At 36.4% G+C, this 18,113-nt stretch overlaps 1 protein-coding gene across 1 annotated transcript in view; it reads left to right on the top strand.

Moving 5' to 3' along the window:
* Positions 1–18,113, top strand: part of LOC117325708 — an 84,419-nt gene that overhangs the window by 41,074 nt on the left and 25,232 nt on the right. Inside the window, 3 exon segments of the mRNA XM_033882130.1 lie at positions 4,807–4,944; positions 5,287–5,489; positions 5,491–5,638. Coding sequence (XP_033738021.1) covers positions 4,807–4,944; positions 5,287–5,489; positions 5,491–5,638 — 489 coding nt within the window.

Raw genomic sequence — 18,113 nt, 5'->3', positions numbered from 1 at the left:
TGGGGGACATCATGTGTGGCTAAATAGATATACCATGGTTATGTGGGGGACATCATGTGTGGCTAAATAGATATACCATGGTTATGTGGGGACATCATATATATGTGGCTAAATAGATATACCATGGGTATGTGGGGGACATCATGTGTGGCTAAATAGATATACCATGGGTATGTGGGGGACATCATATGTGGCTAAATAGATATACCATGGGTATGTGGGGGACATCATGTGTGGCTAAATAGATATACTGTGGGTATGTGGGGGACATCATGTGTGGCTAAATAGATATACTGTTGGTATGTGGGGGACATCATGTGTGGCTAAATAGATATATTGTGGGTATGTGGGGGACATCATGTGTGGCTAAATAGATATACTGTTGGTATGTGGGGGACATCATATGTGGCTAAATAGATATACCATGGGTATGTGGGGGACATCATATGTGGCTAAATAGATATACCATGGGTATGTGGGGACATCATATGTGGCTAAATAGATATACTGTGGGTATGTGGGGGACATCATGTGTGGCTAAATAGATATACCATGGGTATGTGGAGGACATCATATGTGGCTAAATAGATATACCATGGGTATGTGGGGGACATCATATGTGGCTAAATAGATATACCATGGGTATGTGGAGGATATCATGTGTGGCTAAATGCATTCTCTTTTGCAATGCTGTTAATGCTGGATAATAGTTACTGGATGTGGGGTGGACTGCCAAGATGATATCTGTACGATACACAGGCCAAGGGTATTTGTTTAAAAACACAGAAATCACTGGTAGAAACTTGAAGGAAATAGGTGGGAGAAAAATGGTTCCTTCTTTAAATGTTGAGACTGCAGTTAAAAAGCTTAGAATGAAGTTTTAATTATATACACAAAGTTTCATTTTTAGCTCACTGGTTACAAGTAACCGAGAGCTAATGCTGTCACCCCGGCGTCCGCGTCGGCGTCTGTGGAGTAAGTTTTTGGAAAGCTTGTAAGTCCAAAAGTATACACCTCATGCCTTTCTAGATTGGTTTATACATTTATTAGAGGTCTAGGAATGATGTTATGGCAAAATCATGCAGAAAAAAATGTGATTTTTTTCGCATTTTACCATTTTGTGGACTTAACTTTTTTTGCACCAAAACTCACTTTAAAGTTTTGGGGGTAAGTCCGAAAGTATACACCTATCACCCTTCTAATTTGGTTTATACATTCATTAGATATCCAGGAGGGATGCTGTGGCAAATCATGCAGAAAAAAATTGGCACTTTGGCATTTTTAGGTCACCTGAGACAAAGTCTCAAGTGACCTATTCTAATCCCCTTTTGTCCGTCGTCGTTCGTCGTCCGTCGTGCCTCGTCCGTCGTGCGTCGTGCGTCCGTAAACAATTTACATTTTCGACTTCTTCTCCAAAACCCCTAAACCAAATTCAATGAAATATGGCAGGAAGCCTCTATGGCTAAAGGTCAACCAAAATTGTAAATTATATGGTCCCCACCCCCCAGGGGCCTGAGGGGCAGGGCTAAAAAGGGTCAAATTGACTAAAACTTCAAAAATTTTCTTCTCTACTCTCAGATATGGTGGAATCAAACACTCTTCATAGATGGAAGAGTCTGAAGGTGCTTTACCAAAATTGTAAATTTCATGACCAAGGGGTCTCATGTTTGCCCCTGGGGAGGGGGTAAACTTTACTATAGTTTATATAGGGAAATCACATTTTTGACTTTTATTTGTTTTATTTCTATTGGAATTCATTCTAATTTGGTAAACATTGTCAGCATGGGATGACAGTTTGATGACATGCACATGTTGGCCCTGACTGACCCCCAGGGGCTGATGGGCGGGGCTAAAAAGGGTCAAATTGACTGAAATTTCAAAAATCTTCTTCTCTACTCTCAGATATGATGGAATCAAATACACTTCATAGATGACAGGGTCTGAAGGTGCTTTACCAAAATTGTGAATTTCATGACCCCCGGGTCTCAAGTTTGCCCCTGGGGAGGGGGTAAACTTTACTATAGGTTATATTGGGAAATCACATTTTTGACTTTTATTTGTTTTATTTCTATTGGAATTCAGTCTAATTTGGTAAACATTGTCAGCATGGGATGACAGTTTGATGGCATGCACATGTTGGCCCTGACTGACCCCCAGGGGCTGATGGGCGGGGCTAAAAAGGGCCAAATTGACTGAAATTTCAAAAATCTTCTCAAGACTGAAATAAGTTGGAAACAAATACTCTTTATAGTTGGAAGGGTCTTAAGATGCTTTACTAAAATTGTAAATTTCATGACCCTGGGGTCTCAAGTTTGCCCCTGGGGAAGGGGTAAACTTTGCTATAGTTTATATAGGGAAATCACATTTTTAACTATAATTTGTTTGATTTCTATTGGAATTCATTCTAATTTGGTTAACATTATCAGCTTGGGATGGCAGTTTGAGGGTATACACATGTTGGCCCTGACTGACCCCGAGGGGCTGATGGGCGGGGCTAAAAATGGTTAAATTGGCTGAAATTTCAAAAATCTTCTTCTCAAGACCGAAATAAGGTAGAATCAAATACTCTTCATAGTTGGAAGGGTCTTAAGGTGCTTTACTAAAATTTATTAATTTAATGACCCTGGGGTCATAAGTTTGCCCCTGGGGAGGGGTTAAATTTTACTATAGTTTATATAGGGAATTTACATTTTTGACTGATTTGTTTGATTTCTATTGGAATTCATTCTAACTTGGTTAACATTTTCAGCATGGGATGAAAGTTTGATAATATGCATATGTTGGCCCTGACTGACCCCTGGGGGCTGATGGGCGGGGCCAAAAAGGGTTAATTAAATTAACTGAAATATTTCAAATCTCAGGTGACTGTTAAGGCCCATGGGCCTCTTGTACTATTTAGTGGACTTACTTTTTTTGACACAAAAACTCACTTTAAAGATTTTGGGGGTTAGTTTTAGAAAGCTTGTAAGTCCACACACTTCTTATTTGGTTTATTCATCCATTAGAGGTCTAGGAGCGATATTATGTGACGTACAATTTCAAAATGACATGCTTATACATGCTGCCGCCGGTGAGCTTTCGCAATCATTGATTGCACTTGTTCATGAAGAGAGATATTCCCCTATAATGACAGTATATCGTCATTGTATCTAAGGAGATGCAGACATTTTAACTAGTTTGGCAATTTCATAGGCTTTTATATACGGTTGTATCCAAGCAGAGAACAAATTAAAATGTCTGCACTTCCTTAAAAATGATGACATACTCTCATCATAGAGGGATATCTCAGAATGATTTCTGAATGACGAAACTTTTTTACATTTTATATAAAATCTCAATTAGAAGCTTTTAACTTACACTCTCAGTTGTAAGTAATGAGAAATATCAGAATCATATGATATTAGCTACACATGCTGATAGTTTGCTTTTGCACTTAACAAAAGTATATAGCAAGATATATTTTTGTTATGCCAATTTTGCTACAACGAAGGGAGATAACTCTAGCAATCTTTATATTTTGATTTAATGCTTGAATACATACATTTACAATCAATATTTTTTATCTCAAAAGCAAATATTCTCATTCTTATATGTTTGTTTTAAGTATAAGTTATCGAATGAAAATTACATTAGAGGTAAATGATATTTTCCTTTTATTGTGAAGACAAATTTTAAGGAGTTAACATGTATGTTTATGAGAACTATGTGTAAGTCACTTCATCATTTGTCCTCAATATCATGATGTTTGTCCAAGGATCAATTGTCTACCAGACCAAAATGTTTGTCATAGGATCATTTGTCCACTGGACCTAAGTGTTTGTCCTGAGATCAATTGTCTACCAGACTTAAGTGTTTGTCCTGGGACCATTTGTCCACTAGACCTAAGTCTTTGTCCTGGGATCATTTGTCCACTAGACCTAAGTCTTTGTCCAGGGATCATTTGTCCACTAGACCTAAATGTTTGTCCTGTGTTCATTTGTCCACTCGACCTAAGTGCTTGTCCAGGGATCATGTGTCCACTTGATCCTTGTGTTTGTCCTGGGATCATTTGTCCACTAGACCTAAGTGTTTGTCCAGGGATCATTTGTCCACCAGACCTAAGTGTTTGTCCTGGAATCATTTGTCCACTAGACCTAAGTGTTTGTCCTGCGATCATTTGTCCTCTAAACCCTTGTGATACTGGGATCATTTGTCCACCAGACCTAAATGTTTGTCCTGGGATCATTTGTCCACTTGATCCTTGTGTTTGTCCTGGGATCATTTGTCCACTAGACCTAAATGTTTGTCCTGGGATCATTTGTCCACTAGACCTAAGTGTTTGTCCTGGGATCATTTGTCGTCTAAACCCTTGTGATACTGGGATCATTTGTCCACCAGACCTAAATGTTTGTCCTGGGATCATTTGTCCACTTGATCCTTGTGTTTGTCCTGGGATCATTTGTCCACTAGACCTAAATGTTTGTCCTGGGATCATTTGTCCACTAGACCTAAGTGTTTATCATGGGATCATTTGTCCACCAGACCTAAATGTTTGTCCTGGGATCATTTGTCCACTTGATCCTTGTGTTTATCCTGGGATCATTTGTCCACTAGACCTTAGTATTTGTCCTGGGATCATTTGTCCAAAAGACTTAAGTGTTTGTCCTGAACTCATTTGTCAATGAGACTTAAGTGTTTGTCCTGGGATCATTTGTCCATGAGACTTACGTGTTTGTCCTGGGATCATTTGTCCACTAGACCTAAGTGCTTGTCCTGAGATCATTTGTCCATGAGACTTATGTGTTTGTCCTTTGATCATTAAAACAGGAAGTCCAGGAGACTCCTCGTCCTGTATCCTCACTACTCAAGGAGAAACTGGATCTAAAACTAGACCTCACCAGGCGAGTCCTGTCTACGCGAGACCAGGATGTTACCAGACATGGAGGAGCTGATATCAATCAACAGGTACGCTGTGTGAATGTCACCTGAATAGAGGATGATTGTTCTGTGTTGTTTATACTGCTGATGGTAGGTGTTCCTTTTATAGTGTGCTGTAAAGAGTGAAAAAACAAAACTCAATCTAGTGAATCATTTTTAATACTTGGTCCATTATGTACTTATTGTACTAGCATTTTATTTAGAATTCACAGAATTTATAACAAACTTCCCAGATATATCAAGTAAATCATTAAACAATGAAAGCATTTGATATCAAAGGTGATATTTATTGTAATGAAATGAGAAGGACTGAATATTATAACAAGTGACACCGGCTGAGTAATGAAGTCTACCTTGTTTGTTTTTTAGAAGGATGGAGAGCCTGTGGCTATGGATCAGACAGAAGATGGAAGAGAAGGGGATGGTCAGCCCAGGACACGAAGACCAGTCCATATTGATGTGACACTGGACACAGGAGCTATGCCTGTACCAGAGACGGCCACACCGGCACCCTCACAGACCCCTTCACAAACCCTATCACAGACCCCATCACAAGCTCCCTCACAGGCCCAAAATGTCTCGGACGCAGCAGCCCCTGCCCCAGCCTACCAGTAATACCACTCCTACTGTGGTGACAGCAGTGGGCGGGGTGACAGGCATCCCGGGGGTACATGACTGTATTCAATGTGCAATGGAAGCAGCAGCTCTGGCAAAGGGGGAGGTAAGTCTTATATGTTGTTTGATGGCAGTTGTAACTACATGATACTTGGCAACACTCATTGTTAGCTCACATTGTACAAAGTGCCAGTGAGCTTATAGTATGGTACATGAATGGGCGTCCGTCCATCCGTCAACTTTTAACTTCTTCTAGAAAACTTTTAAGCAAGTAAGAACTGATATTTGGCCAGGAAGTACATGTGGAAGAGTACATTAAAGTTTCCTGATATAAATTACCGTATTTGACCTAATAAGGGCGCCCCTACCTTTTTTCAAGAGAATAAATCTTTGACTGAGTGTCAAAAGTGTGTGCAAAAGTAAAAATTCATGAGAAATGTTTTGCTACTTAATGTGTTCAATTTTCTTCAGCAAATTAAGTAACTGGAACACAACTTTTCGCCACATTTTCTCTATTCCTACAGATGACATGTCAGTGCAAAGAGCACCCGAAACTAAACACACATACAAATAATAACCTACCATCTTTATTTGAAGATAAAGTAAAAGACTTCATTCTTGTTGATAAATAACTTTTGTTCAGAACAGAAATCTAGTAAAAGACATTGTAAATCAATTATTAGGTCAAAGAAAACGATATCTGATATGATCTGGGAAATCACCTGTGTCTATAAATAGAACACAAAAGAGTTCCATTTGAACATAAATGGTTGAACACACGTTCTCTGGTCTAAAGATCAGCTGGCATAGTTTACAAGTTTACAGGAATATTTAAGTGATGTTTAAGCTTAATATATGACAATGAATAGATATCTTCATCTGGAATATTTTTATGACTGAATATTTTACCATTTCCACAGCCTTGGGTATTCTGCTATAAGGTATAGTCTGTTTCATAAAACTTCGGAATAACTAATCTTAATAAGGGCGCCTCCACTGTCAATTACCCGCACCCTGCACCCTTATTAGGTCAAATACGGTACCTTGACCTATTTTCCAGGTCAAATGGATCAAATATTTTTTACTTCAGGAATCATCTTTTCAGGTATTGACCTATAAAGGTTCTGAATGCAAGTAATTTTGGCCTATTTTCAAGGTCACCATTGTGAAATATGAAGTATTGACCACGTACAATATGTGTACTTCTCAGGATCAACAACATGCTTCACTAATGCTTCACATTGATAATGTAATGGGTTTCACACTGGTTATGTTTGATTTAAGAAAAACACCAACAGAGGTATAATCTATGATATTTCAACAGTACCATTAACTGACTTTAATTGGACAATACATCTATCGAAAACCCTACGTTATGTTTCACCAAAGCATCAGAGAAGCGAATCACTTCTGTTAGAAATATTGTTACCATTCCCATAAAATCACTAACATGATTTGTTATGGTCACCATGAAAATTGAAAAGAGTTGCCATAATTCCTAACTGGCCATATGAGCAATGAAGGCCCTCTGGGCCTCTTGTTTAAAGGAATACTCTTGAATTCATATGAGAACTCCCAAGTCCAATTTAACACATGCAGTATCTTAATGTAAAAATGTACATTTCTGAGGCATGAAATTTTAATGGAAACTGCAAAATATTGGCAAGTATCAGCATGCCCCATTAATTTTTCTTATCAGGGGTAAAGTGTACCCCTCTACAGAAAATTTCAGGGGTACAAGCTGAAATCAACGGGTACAGGCAAAAATAAAAATTGTTTAAAGATCGATGTTTTGATGTAGCCATGTTAACTTTAGCGTAAACGGGAATTATGTCATGCTGTACGATCGTAACATATGATTGCGAAAGATTGCGACCTAGATGAGATGCAGCGTACGTAACATTATTCAGGTTAGGAAATAACCGAGGTATGTGGGTCGCCATATATATATCAGCCAATCGAAATGCAGTATTCGCCGGAACCGGAAGCAATTGTGGCTGATAAAACATTGCGAGAATGATCAAAAACAATTCATAATGTGTTGTACTGTATCTTATCGTACTTTCTTCTGTCGACTGTTTATAATTTTAGTTTTTATACCCGATATTACGTGCGTGCATTGTACCCCTGTTATCAAAACTTTGTACGTGCATACTAATTTTGATGCGTGAATCACGTACAGTTGTACGTGATGGGGCATGCTGCTAGTATCCTACTGTATGTAAGTGTATATTGTCAATGCTATGATATGTTTTATGTAATGTTTGCATTGTTTTAAGGATCATTGTCAACATTGAGCATATCAGCTTATTAACAGATTATTATAGCTGTAACTTTAGGCTTTAATTGCAGAAAGTCTGTGACCTTCAAATACAAATAGCATTTTGTGGAACAAATTGTCAGTCTGTAATCTCCAAATACAAAAAGCATTCTGTAGAAATATTTATCAGTCTGTGACCTCCAAACAAAAATAACATCCTGAGGAACAAATCGTCAGTCTGTGACCTTCAAATAAAAATAACCTCCTGTAGAACAAATCGTCAGTCTGTGACCTTTAAATACAAATGGCATCCTGTAGAACAAACCGTCAAACTGTGACCTTCAAATACAAATCGCATCCTGTAGAACAAATCGTCAGTCTGTGACCTTCAAATACAAATCGCATCCTGTAGAACAAACCGTCAATCTGTGACCTTCAAATACAAATGGCATCATGTAGAACAAATCGTCAGTCTGTGACCTTCAAATACAAATGGCATCCTGTAGAACAAACCGTCAATCTGTGACCTTCAAATACAAATAACCTCCTGTAGAACAAATCGTCAGTCTGTGACCTTCAAATACAAATGGCATCCTGTAGAACAAACCGTCAGTCTGTGACCTTCAAATACAAATGCCATCCTGTAGAACAAATCGTCAGTCTGTGACCTTCAAATACAAATAACCTCCTGTAGAACAAACCGTCAGTCTGTGACCTTCAAATACAAATGGCATCCTGTAGAACAAACCGTCAGTCTGTGACCTTCAAATACAAATGACATCCTGTAGAACAAATCGTCAGTCTGTGACCTTCAAATACAAATGACATCCTGTAGAACAAATCGTCAGTCTGTGACCTTCAAATACATATATATAACCTCCTGTAGAACAAATCGTCAGTCTGTGACCTTCAAATACAAATAACCTCCTGTAGAACAAACCGTCAGTCTGTGACCTTCAAATACAAATGGTCCTGTGGAACAAGTCATCTTTTTCTAATAGGCTGTCATGTTCCGTCAACTCCATACTAAGCTATAAGAATTTTCACAATTCTTCCATCACATTAATTAGAAAAAAATGGAGATCTTTTTTTATTCAAGTTGAATGTAAAATGTTTCTTTATTTTAGTTTTGCTTTCAATGTCCTTGTAAGGGCCCCTTTGGGAGGCATTCTCTGTATGGTGTAATAATTCTGAGTACAGGTATCATAAATTTGAGTACAGGATCATTATCGTATAGGTCACATGCTGATTTAGAAAGTTTGATCACTATTTCACACTGTTTGATGTTACATCTGCGGGTCTATAATTATAACGCTTTGATCCAACGTAGTGACATTTCAATGACACTCGAGCCATACTGTCAATACATGTGTTAATATGAAAGTGTAGACCACATCCGTGGCAACTAGAACCTGACATGGGTGATAATGAAATTTGGCCAGAATTTCATCACATTGTTCCAAACCTGCAGCTGTAGCCTGATCGATGATTTTCTTTTATCAGTAAAATTTAGAACTAAAAAAATCCATAGGCATACCCACAAGCTGAATAGATTAAAATCTATAAAATTGTAACATATAAGCTAGAGAATTCGAAAATCCATAGATAATTATAATATATGTATAATGTATGTACACACAAGCTGAATAGATTTCAATATATAAAATTGTAACATGCAAGCTAGAGTATTTGAAAATCCATAGATAATTATAATATACATATAATATACATGCACACAAGCTGAATTGATTAAAATCTATAGAAAGGGTAACATACTGGAATATGCAGGTGCATCAGACAGAGTGTTATTGATCAGGAAAGGGGACTGTAGTATCTGGTGGGAATCAATCTGATTTAGCAGCATATAATGGGCCAATCTTTGTGAGATAGGATCTGATTGATATGTTAATAGTTGAGTATTGTACAGGTAAGGTGTGGGTTAACAATACACTGTCTAACGACTCTGTGACCAGGTATTTTACAGGTGACTCCCTATATATAACAGAGGGGAAATCAATGTGACAAATCAATACTCGTTTGGTTTGACCTGGCAGTACTTTATTGATTGGCTTTTTGATATTAAGTAATAGACTGGTAATTGTTAAATTCTTATACCTTCTATGGGTATATCCACGGGTATATATAGCTACCAGAAATTATACTGTCTGTGGGTAGATATATGTAACAGAGGAGTTATACCTCCTACGGGTATATATATGTTACAGAGGGGTTATACCTCCTATGGGTATATATTTATGTTACAGAGGAGTTATACCTCCTATGGGTAGATATATGTTACAGAGGAGTTATACCTCCTATGGGTATATATATGTTACAGGGGAGTTATACCACCTATGGGTATATATATGTTACAGAGGGGTTATACCTCCTATGGGTATATATATATGTTACAGAGGAGTTATACCTCCTACGGGTATATATATGTTACAGAGGAGTTATACCTCCTATGGGTAGATATATGTTACAGAGGAGTTATACCTCCTATGGGTAGATATATGTTACAGAGGAGTTATACCTCCTATGGGTATATATATGTTACAGAGGAGTTAAACCTCCTATGGGTATATATATATATGTTACAGAGGAGTTATACCTCCTATGGGTATATATATGTTACAGAGGAGTTATACCTCCTATGGGTATATATATATATGTTACAGAGGAGTTATACCTCCTATGGATATATATGTTACAGAGGAGTTATACCTCCTATGGGTATATATATGTTACAGAGGAGTTATACCTCCTATGGGTATATATATTTTAGAGGAGTTATACCTCCTATGGGTATATATATGTTACAGAGGGTTATACCACCTATGGGTATATATATGTTACAGTGGAGTTATACCTCCTATGGGTATATATATGTTACAGAGAAGTTATACCTCCTATGGGTATATATATATTACAGAGGAGTTATACCTCCTATGGGTATATATATGTTACAGAGGAGTTATACCTCCTATGGGTATATATATTTTAGAGGAGTTATACCTCCTATGGGTATATATATGTTACAGAGGGTTATACCACCTATGGGTATATATATGTTACAGTGGAGTTATACCTCCTATGGGTATATATATGTTACAGAGGAGTTATACCTTCTATGGGTATATACATGTTACAGAGGAGTTATACCTCCTATGGGTAGATATATGTTACAGAGGAGTTATACCTCCTATGGGTATATATATGTTACAGAGGAGTTATACCTCCTATGGGTATATATATGTTACAGAGGAGTTATACCACCTATGGGTATATATATGTTACAGAGGAGTTATACCTCCTATGGGTAGATATATGTTACAGAGAAGTTATACCTCCTATAGGTATATATATGTGTTACAGAGGAGTTATACCTCCTATGGGTATATATATGTTACAGAGGAGTTATACCGTCTATGGGTAGATATATGTTACAGAGGAGTTATACCTCCTATGGGTATATATATATGTTACAGAGGAGTTATACCTCCTATGGGTAGATATATGTTACAGAGGAGTTATACCTCCTATTGGTATATATATGTTACAGAGGAGTTATACCTCCTATGGGTATATATATGTTACAGAGGAGTTAAACCTCCTATGGGTATATATATGTTACAGAGGAGTTATACCTCCTATGGGTATATATATGTTACAGAGGAGTTATACCTCCTATGGGTATATATATGTTACAGAGGAGTTATACCTCCTATGGGTATATATATGTTACAGAGGAGTTATACCTCCTATGGGTATATATATATATGTTACAGAGGAGTTATACCTCCTATAGGTATATATATATGTTACAGAGGAGTTATACCTCCTATGGGTATATATATGTTACAGGGGAGTTATACCTCCTATGGGTATATATATGTTACAGAGGAGTTATACCTCCTCTGGGTATATATATGTTACAGAGGAGTTATACCTCCTATAGGTAGATATATGTTACAGAGAGTTATACCTCCTATGGGTATATATATGTTACAGAGGAGTTATACCACCTATGGGTATATATATATATGTTACTGAGTTATACCTCCTATGGGTATATATATGTTACAGAGGAGTTATACCTCCTATGGGTATATATATGTTACAGAGGAGTTATACCTCCTATGGGTATATATATGTTACTGAGTTATACCTCCTATAGGTATATATATGTTACAGAGGAATTATACCTCCTATGGGTATATATATGTTACAGAGTAGTTATACCTCCTATGGGTATATATATGTTACAGAGTAGTTATACCTCCTATGGGTATATATATGTTACAGAGGAGTTATACCTCCTATGGGTATATATATGTTACAGAGGAGTTATACCTCCTATGGGTATATATATGTTACTGAGTTATACCTCCTATAGGTATATATATGTTACAGAGGAGTTATACCCCCTATGGGTATATATATGTTACAGAGGAGTTATACCTCCTATGGGTATATACATGTTACAGAGGAGTTATACCTCCTATGGGTATATATATGTTACTGAGTTATACCTCCTATGGGTATACATATGTTACAGAGGAGTTATACCTCCTATGGGTATATATGTTACTGAGTTATACCTCCTATAGGTAGATATATGTTACAGAGGAGTTATACCTCCTATGGGTATATATATGTTACAGAGGAGTTATACCACCTATGGGTATATATATGTTACAGAGGAGTTATACCTCCTATGGGTAGATATATGTTACAGAGGAGTTATACCTCCTATGGGTATATATATGTTACAGAGGAGTTATACCTCCTATAGGTAGATATATGTTACAGAGGAGTAATACCTCCTATGGGTATATATATGTTACAGAGGAGTTATACCTCCTATGGGTATATATATGTTACAGAGGAGTTATACCTCCTATGGGTATATATATGTTACAGAGGAGTTATACCTCCTATGGGTATATATATGTTACAGAGTAGTTATACCACCTATCGGTAGATATATGTTACAGAGGAGTTATACCTCCTATGGGTATATATATGTTACAGGGGAGTTATACCTCCTATGGGTATATATATGTTACAGAGGAGTTATACCTCCTATGGGTATATATATGTTACAGAGGAGTTATACCTCCTATGGGTATATATATATGTTACAGAGGAGTTATACCTCCTATGGGTATATATATATATGTTACAGAGGAGTTATACCTCCTATAGGTATATATATATGTTACAGAGGAGTTATACCTCCTATGGGTATATATATGTTACAGGGGAGTTATACCTCCTATGGGTATATATATGTTACAGAGGAGTTATACCTCCTCTGGGTATATATATGTTACAGAGGAGTTATACCTCCTATAGGTAGATATATGTTACAGAGAGTTATACCTCCTATGGGTATATATATGTTACAGAGGAGTTATACCACCTATGGGTATATATATATATGTTACTGAGTTATACCTCCTATGGGTATATATATGTTACAGAGGAGTTATACCTCCTATGGGTATATATATGTTACAGAGGAGTTATACCTCCTATGGGTATATATATGTTACTGAGTTATACCTCCTATAGGTATATATATGTTACAGAGGAGTTATACCTCCTATGGGTATATATATGTTACAGAGTAGTTATACCTCCTATGGGTATATATATGTTACAGAGTAGTTATACCTCCTATGGGTATATATATGTTACAGAGGAGTTATACCTCCTATGGGTATATATATGTTACAGAGGAGTTATACCTCCTATGGGTATATATGTTACTGAGTTATACCTCCTATAGGTATATATATGTTACAGAGGAGTTATACCCCCTATGGGTATATATATGTTACAGAGGAGTTATACCTCCTATGGGTATATACATGTTACAGAGGAGTTATACCTCCTATGGGTATATATATGTTACTGAGTTATACCTCCTATGGGTATACATATGTTACAGAGGAGTTATACCTCCTATGGGTATATATATGTTACTGAGTTATACCTCCTATAGGTAGATATATGTTACAGAGGAGTTATACCTCCTATGGGTATATATATGTTACAGAGGAGTTATACCACCTATGGGTATATATATGTTACAGAGGAGTTATACCTCCTATGGGTAGATATATGTTACAGAGGAGTTATACCTCCTATGGGTATATATATGTTACAGAGGAGTTATACCTCCTATAGGTAGATATATGTTACAGAGGAGTAATACCTCCTATGGGTATATATATGTTACAGAGGAGTTATACCTCCTATGGGTATATATATGTTACAGAGGAGTTATACCTCCTATGGGTATATATATGTTACAGAGGAGTTATACCTCCTATGGGTATATATATGTTACAGAGTAGTTATACCACCTATCGGTAGATATATGTTACAGAGGAGTTATACCTCCTATGGGTATATATATGTTACAGGGGAGTTATACCTCCTATGGGTATATATATGTTACAGAGGAGTTATACCTCCTATGGGTATATATATGTTACAGAGGAGTTATACCTCCTATGGGTATATATATATGTTACAGAGGAGTTATACCTCCTATGGGTATATATATTTTACAGAGGAGTTATACCTCCTATAGGTATATATATGTTACAGAGGAGTTATACCTGCTATGGGTATATATATGTTACAGTGGAGTTATACCACCTATGGGTAGATATATGTTACAGAGGAGTTATACCTCCTATGGATATATATGTTACAGAGGAGTTATACCTCCTATGGGTAGATATATGTTACAGAGGAGTTATACCTCCTATGGGTATATATATGTTACAGAGGAGTTATACCTCCTATGGGTATATATATGTTACAGAGGAGTTATACCTCCTATAGGTATATATATGTTACAGAGGAGTTATACCTCCTATGGGTAGATATATGTTACAGAGGAGTTATACCTCCTATGGTTAGATATATGTTACAGGGTAGTTATACCTCATATGGGTAGATATATGTCACAGAGGAGTTATACCTCCTATGGGTATATATATATGTTACTGAGTTATACCTCCTATAGGTATATATATGTTACAGGGTAGTTATACCTCCTATGGGTAGATATATGTTACAGAGGAGTTATACCTCCTATAGGTAGATATATGTTACAGAGGAGTTATACCTCCTATGGGTATATATATGTTACAGAGGAGTTATACCTCCTATGGGTATATATATATATTACAGAGGAGTTAAACCTCCTATAGGTAGATATATATATGTTACAGAGGAGTTATACCTCCTATAGGTATATATATGTTACAGGGTAGTTATACCTCCTATAGGTATATATATGTTACAGGGTAGTTATACCTCCTATAGGTATATATATGTTACAGGGTAGTTATACCTCCTATTGGTATATATATGTTACAGAGGAGTTATACCTCCTATAGGTAGATATATGTTACAGAGAGTTATACCTCCTATGGGTATATATATGTTACAGAGGAGTTATACCACCTATGGGTATATATATATATGTTACTGAGTTATACCTCCTATGGGTATATATATGTTACAGAGGAGTTATACCTCCTATGGGTATATATATGTTACAGAGGAGTTATACCTCCTATGGGTATATATATGTTACTGAGTTATACCTCCTATAGGTATATATATGTTACAGAGGAGTTATACCTCCTATGGGTATATATATGTTACAGAGTAGTTATACCTCCTATGGGTATATATATGTTACAGAGTAGTTATACCTCCTATGGGTATATATATGTTACAGAGGAGTTATACCTCCTATGGGTATATATATGTTACAGAGGAGTTATACCTCCTATGGGTATATATATGTTACTGAGTTATACCTCCTATAGGTATATATATGTTACAGAGGAGTTATACCCCCTATGGGTATATATATGTTACAGAGGAGTTATACCTCCTATGGGTATATACATGTTACAGAGGAGTTATACCTCCTATGGGTATATATATGTTACTGAGTTATACCTCCTATGGGTATATATATGTTACAGAGGAGTTATACCTCCTATGGGTATATATATGTTACTGAGTTATACCTCCTATAGGTAGATATATGTTACAGAGGAGTTATACCTCCTATGGGTATATATATGTTACAGAGGAGTTATACCACCTATGGGTATATATATGTTACAGAGGAGTTATACCTCCTATGGGTAGATATATGTTACAGAGGAGTTATACCTCCTATGGGTATATATATGTTACAGAGGAGTTATACCTCCTATAGGTAGATATATGTTACAGAGGAGTAATACCTCCTATGGGTATATATATGTTACAGAGGAGTTATACCTCCTATGGGTATATATATGTTACAGAGGAGTTATACCTCCTATGGGTATATATATGTTACAGAGGAGTTATACCTCCTATGGGTATATATGTTACAGAGGAGTTATACCACCTATGGGTAGATATATGTTACAGAGGAGTTATACCTCCTATGGGTATATATATGTTACAGGGGAGTTATACCTCCTATGGGTATATATATGTTACAGAGGAGTTATACCTCCTATGGGTATATATATGTTACAGAGGAGTTATACCTCCTATGGGTATATATATGTTACAGAGGAGTTATACCTCCTATGGGTATATATATTTTACAGAGGAGTTATACCTCCTATAGGTATATATATGTTACAGAGGAGTTATACCTGCTATGGGTATATATATGTTACAGTGGAGTTATACCACCTATGGGTAGATATATGTTACAGAGGAGTTATACCTCCTATGGATATATATGTTACAGAGGAGTTATACCTCCTATGGGTAGATATATGTTACAGAGGAGTTATACCTCCTATGGGTATATATATGTTACAGAGGAGTTATACCTCCTATGGGTATATATATGTTACAGAGGAGTTATACCTCCTATAGGTATATATATGTTACAGAGGAGTTATACCTCCTATGGGTAGATATATGTTACAGAGGAGTTATACCTCCTATGGTTAGATATATGTTACAGGGTAGTTATACCTCATATGGGTAGATATATGTTACAGAGGAGTTATACCTCCTATGGGTATATATATATGTTACTGAGTTATACCTCCTATAGGTATATATATGTTACAGGGTAGTTATACCTCCTATAGGTATATATATGTTACAGGGTAGTTATACCTCCTATAGGTATATATATGTTACAGGGTAGTTATACCTCCTATTGGTATATATATGTTACAGAGGAGTTATACCTCCTATAGGTTTATATATGTTACAGAGGAGTTATACCTCCTATGGGTATATATATGTTACAGAGGAGTTATACCTCCTATGGGTATATATATGTTACAGAGGAGTTATACCTCCTATGGGTATATATATGTTACAGAGGAGTTATACCTCCTATGGGTATATATATATGTTATGGAGGAGTTATACCTCCTATGGGTATATATATATTACAGAGGAGTTATACCTCCTATGGGTATATATATGTTACAGAGGAGTTATACCTCCTATGGGTATATATATGTTACAGAGGAGTTATACCTCCTATAGGTATATATATGTTACAGAGGAGTAATACCTCCTATGGGTATATATATGTTACAGAGGAGTTATACCTCCTATGGGTATATATATGTTTCAGAGGAGTTATACCTCCTATGGGTATATATATGTTACAGAGGAGTTATACCTCCTATGGGTATATATATGTTACAGAGGAGTTATACCTCCTATGGGTATATATATGTTACAGAGGAGTTATACCTCCTATGGGTATATATATGTTACAGAGGAGTTATACCTCCTATGGGTGGTATATATATTACAGAGGAGTTATACCTCCTATGGGTATATATATATTACAGAGGAGTTATACCACCTATGGGTATATATATGTTACAGAGGAGTTATACCTCCTATGGGTATATATATATTACAGAGGAGTTATACCTCCTATGGGTATATATATGTTACAGAGGAGTTATACCTCCTATGGGTATATATATGTTACAGAGGAGTTATACCTCCTATAGGTATATATATATGTTACAGAGGAGTTATACCTCCTATGGGTATATATATATTACAGAGGAGTTATACCTCCTATGGGTATATATATGTTACAGAGGAGTTAAACCTCCTATAGGTATATATATGTTACAGAGGAGTTATACCTCCTATAGGTAGATATATCCTCTCATATTATTTCTTTTTTTTGTTACTGTTGTTTTCGTTGTTAGCAACACGTGTTATATTAAAAGCTGGTGCTAATGATTAATTGAATATTCATGGGTTTCTCCTTATAACTCTGGGTGTA

This window comes from Pecten maximus, chromosome 4 (assembly GCF_902652985.1).
Source record: "Pecten maximus chromosome 4, xPecMax1.1, whole genome shotgun sequence".
NCBI lineage: Eukaryota > Metazoa > Mollusca > Bivalvia > Pectinida > Pectinidae > Pecten > Pecten maximus.
Note: the sequence above shows the minus strand (reverse complement) of the source record. Positions and strands in the feature narration are given on the sequence as shown.